The following is an 8443-nucleotide window of genomic DNA, read 5'->3' on the forward strand; positions in this document are numbered from 1 at the left end:
TTTGTAGTTTTACTATGCAAATTGAAAAGGAACTAGTGTTCAAGGTTGAGGTAAGAGCCATTTTAGAAGGACTAAAAACAACATAGTAGTGAAAACTATTTTAATTGGCCTTGTGGTAAATAGTAGGATGTCGGAGTTGCGATTGATTCATCATTTCTTGAGTCGTGATTTGAGATTACGTTTCCGACATATTCTTAGAAACCATAATAAAATGGCTAATCATATTGTTAAAATTACAACATGTTTTTATTGAAGTCCCGATTTCGGGAAAAAAAAATACTCAGATTGGCTGATATAGAATATTTTAATGTAATGGCTTTTTACGGTGTTTCCTGTTAAAAAAGAAAAAGAAAAAAGGAAAAAGATAGCCAAGCCCTCTTAGTGGCTACAAAATGTTGTCGTTTTAACAGCTGTTTAAGAGCGGGTGAAGGAAAATGAAAACGGAACCAAAAGGAAAGAATTTTAAGTAGTAGAGAAAAGGCGCAAAGTGGCCGACTCCGACTCGCCGCTCCCACATTTACGCAACGCAACGCCTCATTGAACAACGAAAGCGGCGGTGGTTTAGGGTTTTAGTAGAGCAAAAACATAGAAAAGAAGGAAGTAGGTAGGCATGGTGAAGCTCACGGCCGACTTGATTTGGAAGTGTCCTCACTTCTTCAATGCCCTCAAAGAGCGAGAATTGGATCTTCGAGGTGCTGCTTCTCCCTTCTTCCGCTCTAACCCTAACCCTCATAATAATGTTCTCAAAATTCCCTTTCTTTCCTTTCTCCCCTTTCAGGTAACAAAATTGCTGTAATCGAAAACTTGGGTGCTACCGAGGTGTGTATTACTTTGTTTGTGCCAATTTTTAGTGCATTCGTAGCTTTAATTTACTGGTGGGTTCCTTTTTTTTTTGTTACATTTGCTGAATTGATAGGACCAATTCGATACCATAGATTTATCTGACAATGAGATTGTGAAGCTGGACAACTTCCCTTATCTTAAACGCTTGGGTACTTTACTTATAAACAACAACCGAGTTACTCGTATCAATCCCAATATTGGGGGTAAGCTTTGAATCAACACTTCAATTTCCCTTGTACTTTAGCATGTGCCCTTTGCCTTTTGATGTTGTCTCTTGGTAGGAAGGCACTTATGCTGTTCACATTTCCCTTTCTTGCAGAGTTCTTGCCAAATTTACATACTTTGGTTCTCACAAATAACCGGCTGGTGAACTTAGTGGAGATTGACCCTCTTTCATCACTCCCTAAGCTGCAATTCCTTAGCCTGTTGGATAACAATATTACAAAAAAACCTAATTATAGGTTATATGTGATTCACAAACTCAAATCACTTCGTGTTCTGGATTTCAAGAAAGTCAAAGCTAAGGTGATTGGATATGCTAAACTATTATTTTGTCCTTTTATACGGTTTTAATCTGTTATGTTATGCATTTGCTGTTGCCTATGTGAAATTGCTGTGTTTAATTGAGAAACTTCTGGCGGCATACCTGTATTTATTCTCCTGATAGTATTTGCCTGACTGAGCCTTTAGCTTTGTAAATCTGAACTTCCTTTTTGACATTGTTTAATTACTTCAGGGTTTGGTTTGAATATATATTTTGCAGCAGCACATGTAGGTTCACGTAATGCTGTTATGTGGTGACTGATTGAGAATTAGATAATCGATGGAACACTATTAGATGTTAGAATGGTATCTTAGTCCTTCTTCTTCTTTTCTGCCCTAGTCTTCATCATTGGTTCTCTTATTACTAGGAAAATACATCCCGAATTTGGATTTTTGTTCAAAATGACAAATCTCTCTTTTAGTCTAATGGTCTAGTATTGCTCATCTTTAACTTATTTCTCAAATAAACACTCTACTATAGGATTGAAGTATTTATTTGATGTTACTTAAGCATTTTCTTTCCTCTTCATCTTTGGGTCGGTGGGGAAGAAGGGTGGGTGTAGGGGTGGGGGGCTAAATGTTCTGATTTTTGTAGTTTCTATTCCTCATGCAAGTATTACTATTATATCAATTATTTTTCTCATAATTATGCTTCATGGGTCACAGGAGAGACTAGAAGCTGAAAATCTCTTTGCATCTAAAGAAGCAGAAGAGGAAATAAAGAAAGAATCTACAAAGACAGTTGCACCAAAAGAGGTACCAAATGTTTCAGAAGTTGCAGAGGAAGAACAGATGCCAAAAGTGGTTGCCCCGACACCTGAGCAAATTCTAGCTATCAAGGTATTGCCTTTTCCTCATAATACTAGTTTGAATCTAGTATAATAAGTTGATAATGTTTTAGTTTTCATAATGGTTATTTTTATTAATGTGTTTGGCTTGTGCATCTTAAAGGGACTTGAGAGAACTTTATCAGGGACAGGATGAAATAAAAGAAATGATAGTAATTAAGGGTAAAATGGAAGAACCTGCCTTCTAACTACCTCAGTTGCTCACTGAAAAGTATGCTTGGATTTACATATGTGCTAGAAACTTCAAAAGAGCATAATAATTGAACTTTGGCTAACAAGAATCTCAACCAACTTCGGTATATGTTATGATGCATATCTAGATTTTGTTGCTCCGAATCTTCATTTTTCTTAAGGTATTTGTGTTTGGCACTCATATCTGATGCTTGGGTATGGAGGTAAGACGCAGGGATCCTCCACATGGAAAAAACACAGATCTTACCATACTTTGTTATATATTATGATGCATATTTAGACTTTGTTGCTCCAAATCTTCATTTTTCTTGAGGTATTTGTGTTTGACACTCATATCCTAACCCTGGATATGGAGGTACGTCCTGCAAGGATCCTCCACGTGGAGAAACTTAAATGGATCTTACCATACCCGTGTCAGACACATACCCATATCCGACACACTCTTGAGTCCAAGTAACAAAGTATTTAGACTCTCATTTGAGGTTTGGTCTAAAAGGTAAAAAGGCTATCATTTTAGAAATACACATTAGGTTTGATATTTGCTCACTATGAATTTTAAAATTTAAATAATTTAATTGTCTTATTATTTTGAATCACTCTTAACTAAATAAAGTTCAACTTAAACAAGGGAAAAGATTTAGTAGGCCAATGGCCATTACCTTCATGCACCGCATTCTAGGTTGGTAACAAGTTACATGTCCATTTCGATTTTTGAACCAAATCAATACATGTTTCAAGTATCCTTTTGGTGCCAAAAATTGGTAACTAATAATGGTATTTAGGGGAAACCTCCTTTTTAATTTCTTCAGTAATAGATTATGTTGGATTCCAATCTTGATGACATGAGTCATAAAATGAGAATTATGATTACTAATACATCTACTTAAACAGTTTTAGTGCTTAAGGTTGATGTTTGATGCATCTCAAAAGAGTTTAGGATTAGGATGGTAATGGATTGGGTATCTGCAACTTTTTTAAATATATCCGAAGTCTAAGTGTGCTTAATCTACCCTATCCTAATCCGTTTATTATATGCTCCCTTTTTGTAAATTACTATCTGATTCTGTATTCGTTTTAAAGAGCAATATCGATGGAATATACATATATGTTAAATATTCAAATTCATTAAAAATATTTAAGAAAAATAAAAATAGAAATTAAATAAGAATTTTGTATTTAAATGGATATTGGATGTCCAAATCTGTTATCTGTATAAGCAAAATAGATTTGAATATCCAACACTATCCAAACAAAATTAAATCAGATCCAGATAACTGATATTGCAGAGTTAATATCCGAATCTTCCGTGAATAGTAAGCTTAATTGAATCTGCAATATCCGAATCCACTAAAACAGTTAGGTTTTTTACTATCCATTGCCATCCTGAGTGGTGGCTTCAGGAACTGTTTACAAATATGAAAGGGAGTCTTGTTAGGCTTGGTGATTACAATAAAGCTTATAAATCTAATGAAGTAGAACTAAAATGTCCTTGAACCTCACAAAAGAACCTGTTAGGCAGTTTGCTGTCAATCACGGTCATAATTCATAAAATGTTAAAACTGAATAGTTCTAAAATGTCCCTGAATCTCTTGGAAAACCTGTTAGGCAGTTTGAAGCCTATAACAGGCTTAGTTGGGAAATAGGAATTGCATTTTTACGATATAAACTACCAAAGTTATTAGGAGTGCATTTGGATTAAGAGATCTTGGAAAATCACTGATGACTGGACACCTCAGTGCAGGTCTTCTTCCTTTGTTTGGTTTGATGAGAAATATAACAAACTCAGTATCTTTGTATTCTTGTATCTCCCAAGTATGACCTGTTCTATTGACCATATTCTTATCTTCCCAAGGAGTTGAGACTAAAGTACTGTAAAGTCAGATCAATGGTTCTAAGGACAAAATACCCCTAGTTATGCCACAGAAATGAATGGTAAATGACTTAACCATACATTTGGATCCCATTTTACATTATTACTTTATAAAGAAGGGGGTCAGTATATCAAATTAATATGAATTCGAAAATGATTAACTTGAAATCATGTTAGAGAAATATGCTGGAAATACATTTGGAATTAGATGTCTTAATCTTGAGTCTGGGAGCTACAAGCAGAAAATGAAAGGATTTAACAAGAGTAGAAAGCAGTGAGTAAGGTACCCCTTGTTTATTGCTCCAGAACAAAGTGTGAAAGGGTAGAGAGGCTTATATGTTGACCTAGTCTGGGTAATGGGTTGAAATGTAAGGATTATCATTTATTTTTCCATGATATCCTTGATAGGCCAAAATTTAATTTGACATGGGATAAATCTGTCTATGATTTAAAATTTTTAGTGACAAATACTTCTCTTATCAGAAGGGTTTCAAAGATATTATGGTTTAAGATGTGTCACCCCCCTTTCAATTCCCTTCCTTTCTATCAGATTGATCTACAAACATGGGAGAGGTTCCACTACCCCCCTCTTCCCTTTTCCTTTCCTTCTAACCAAACATAGGATCAGGTATTTGAACAAAAAAAGAAATGAAAAGAACACAGGATCAGGAAATCTTCTGTATTTCAAAGCAATTCATGGCAACTTTTAAGTTCCAATGTAATATTGACTTCCGTAACATAAGTCTGTAGTTTTCCTTTCTTCATAGTTATTGCTTAAGGCATAATTGCTTTATGCCTCGATTTAAGAAATTTTATTACATGATTGAGTTTGATTTGTATTCGCAAAGATTTGGAGGGGTTTTACAAAGTTGCCAATTTAATTCACAAAGTTGTTGACACAATGTCTTAGGTGCTCTTTACTTTCTTTTCTATTTCTAGTAGATTGTATTAGTTTCAGATTCAGTCTTGCAGTTGAGGTTGGCAATGGTGTCTACTGATCTGATGCATGAATATGCAAAAATCACCTCTGTTTGATGGACTCTGTGAAGTGTGAACATGTCAATTAATGTATTTTTTTCATACTCTTTTAGTTTCCAAAATACTGTTATATTTTTTGTCCAACGCAAAAAGCACATCCTGCAAAAATATTGAGCAAGAAGATGCTTGTTGAGTTATTGCGAAAGAGCATACTTAGACACATCCCTCTGACAGTCTATGTGAAAGCTTACGTATTTTACATATATTTTAAGATTGTGGCTAGTGGCACCCACACTTTAATCCGCCCTCATCTAACCAGCAGCATTAATGGGAAGGAAATCGTACATGTATGATACGAAGCGTCTAAATGAGTGGTACTTTTGAGAATGCTTGAGCAACCTTCTGACATTAGTTACATTTGGCAGTAAGGTTTAAAATGTAAAAGCAGTGTTTGTCAATAAATGGGACTGATGTCTGGTCCATGTTGCTAAATTATTTTACTTGTGCACTACTTTTTAATTTGTCTAAAGCCCGCATATTTGTGATCTTTTTGTGGCTTTAACTACATAAATGGTCATTGGTAATTCTTGTCATGTTTTAAATGACTTCTGCATCTTTTGTAGCGCATCACTATGGCTAAATTCTGATATGGTTTAGATTTATTTGGTATGCAGGCGGCTATTGTGAATTCTCAGACTTTGGAAGAGGTTGCAAGACTTGAAAAGGTGGTTGCTTAATTTCAGGAGTGGCTTTTAATGACAGTTGTTTAGATTTCTTTCTTAATTCTAACTTCACATTCTGAATGTCTCTTTGCTTGAGCAGGCATTGCAGACAGGTCAACTTCCTGCAGATTTGAAGATTCCTGGTGATGATACCAATGCCGCTAAAGGCGGAGATGAAAAAAAGGTTTCTGATATTCAAAATGAGTCTAATGTTGAACCAGATAATATGGATGAAGACAAGAATGAAGAACCTGCACCCATGGAACAGGTACGTTGATATTTACCATGAGGATTCTGAATTTTATTTGTGCTCATATGAGCTTTTTGTGTAGATATTTTAAATTGTTTTGGCTTATTGGAAGGTTTGGTACATGCATCCTTATATGCATTCTGTTTTAAAGCTTAAACCGAAACTTGAATGCTACAACAGATACTCGCAAAGATTTTTTCAAGATAATAAATTTAACTTAATGACTTATGGTAACAAATCTGTTTTTATGTATTTTTATTTGTTTTAATGGACCCTTTATTAATTACTTGGTTAAAATTAATTTAGATGTCTTTATTTTTTTAATAGTTCTTATCTCCCTTAAAATTGTCGCTGCTTGAATTTTTATGGTCAAGCATATCCAGCTTTGAACTCTTTTATATATGCTTGTTTTAAACGATCCTTTATTATTTTCTTAGTTAAAGTTAGTTTAAATGACTATATATTTGCTACTACTTTGATATAAAAGTTGTTATTGATTGATTTTTCAAGAAGTATATCCAATTTTAAGCTCCTTTTAGTTTGAACTTGTGAGTGATTAAATGAAAAAAAGAAAAGAATTTCCGAACTTCTGAGTGAGGGAGTTTATATATATACTATATAGAATTTGATCGCTAAAAGACAAAATAGTTTAAGACAAAATTGATCAGTCAAAAGTCGAATAGTTTTGTATCTCCATGATGGTGAGAATATACTTTTTGTTGATGTATCTCCATGATGCCTGTATCCTTATTTTGTAAAAATCACTGTCATATAGTTTTTTTTTCTGTATTGCATCCTGTGTATGTGTGCATGCATATTTTTAAAAATGGCAGCCCGGCTTAATTTAAGTGTTAGGTAGAATGGGGTTTGGGTACACGCATTATGTTAAGAATGGCCACTTCGCTTAATTGAAGTGTCAAGTCTGGAATGGGGTTTGGGTAAGTTCTGCCCCATATATTAAAATAAAAACAAAAAGGGAAACAGCTAAAAAGTTATAAATGATCTATCTATTAACTAGCTTAAAAGATACAAAGCACCCTTGAGCTCAAATTTGACTTATAACAAAGCTTGAAAATAGAAGGTCAGCTAGACCATTTCTAAGTTTGATGATTGAGCTAAAAATGGTTTTGAGTGTTGAGAAAATTTTATTAAATTTTTTCTGGGATTGTAGTTCAGTGCGAAGTAGCTCAGATTCTTAGACTTCATAGACAAATTTTCATTTGAGACTGTTATGAAGATTGAGTTTCTCTAATTCATGATAAGTTAGTTTCATGTGTGATCAATATACAGATGATTTTATGTGTTTTATCTTGAAATAAGTTTCACGTATATGAATGTATTGATGTTTCTAATATGTGTTCATGTGCCATGTTTGGTTAATATGGTAAATGGTCTCATTATTTATTTATTTTATTTGTTGTTTCAGGAATAGACTCAATAGCAGCCAATCAGTTGAGTGCATTGTTGAATGGCAACAAAGGATTTGGGGTATCGATTTTCGTAGTCTTAAGGATAGTACTCAGCTCTATTTTGTTTGGATATTGAGATATGGATTATAGCTCCTTTGTTGTGCTAATGGTTTTGACATGGTTGTGAATGCATCTGGCGTGGATTTTATTAAGTTGATCCTTTGGATATTAGACTTGGTGCAAAGGTGGTGGGAGCGGAACGCCCAGAGATGGTTGAGAATATGATTTTAAACATCGAATCAAATTACAAACTCCAATCTTATATTCTCATTATAAATTTCAATTTAATTAAAAATGATGATTATCTCATTAAAAAGAAACATCTAATTCAACCTAACATGATTTGCGGTTAAGTATTCTTTCAGTTTCAAAAGAAAGTGAAAGCACCTGGATCTGATGTAAATTCAAAGGAGAGATTGTGCATTGACTTTTTTTTTATTTTATTTAAATTAAATTAAATTAAATTGTAAATTTTGGGCTGGAAATTTGTTTGGGTTTTCGTTGCCATCGTATGGATATGAGCTTTAAGTTTTATTTATTTAAGATCAGTTTATACTGATTGAAAACTCAAAACCCAACACCGATTGATGAAATCACAAAAAATGGTGTGTTTTACCTACATTTATCATGGATTGTGCCATTCGTGTTGGTCTAAAGTCCGTCTAAAAAAAGAGAAGAGAAGGTTTGAATAAAAACTTAGGTTCGAAAAATAGATTTGGGCAAAAAAA

At 33.9% G+C, this 8443-nt stretch overlaps 1 protein-coding gene across 1 annotated transcript; it reads left to right on the forward strand.

Annotated features, from left to right (window-relative positions):
- Positions 1–457: 457 nt before the first annotated feature.
- On the forward strand, positions 458–7867 carry LOC107914486 (U2 small nuclear ribonucleoprotein A'-like). Its single transcript, NM_001327108.1, has 8 exons — positions 458–692; positions 779–819; positions 917–1046; positions 1163–1368; positions 2053–2226; positions 5949–5999; positions 6097–6264; positions 7673–7867. The coding sequence occupies exons 1-8, from the start codon at positions 611–613 to the stop codon at positions 7676–7678; spliced, it is 858 nt and encodes a 285-aa protein (NP_001314037.1). The 5' UTR covers positions 458–610; the 3' UTR covers positions 7679–7867.
- Positions 7868–8443: the final 576 nt, after the last annotated feature.

The sequence above is a fragment of the Gossypium hirsutum genome, chromosome D10 (genome assembly GCF_007990345.1).
Source record: "Gossypium hirsutum isolate 1008001.06 chromosome D10, Gossypium_hirsutum_v2.1, whole genome shotgun sequence".
Taxonomy (NCBI): domain Eukaryota; kingdom Viridiplantae; phylum Streptophyta; class Magnoliopsida; order Malvales; family Malvaceae; genus Gossypium; species Gossypium hirsutum.

Coding starts and splice junctions, on each gene's coding strand:
- LOC107914486 (NM_001327108.1), top strand. CDS start 611: ATGGTGAAGCTCACGGCCGACTTGATTTGGAAGTGTCCTCACTTCTTC. Junction 1,047..1,162: donor TATCAATCCCAATATTGGGG/GTAAGCTTTGAA, acceptor CCTTTCTTGCAG/AGTTCTTGCCAAATTTACAT. Junction 2,227..5,948: donor AGCAAATTCTAGCTATCAAG/GTATTGCCTTTT, acceptor TTTGGTATGCAG/GCGGCTATTGTGAATTCTCA.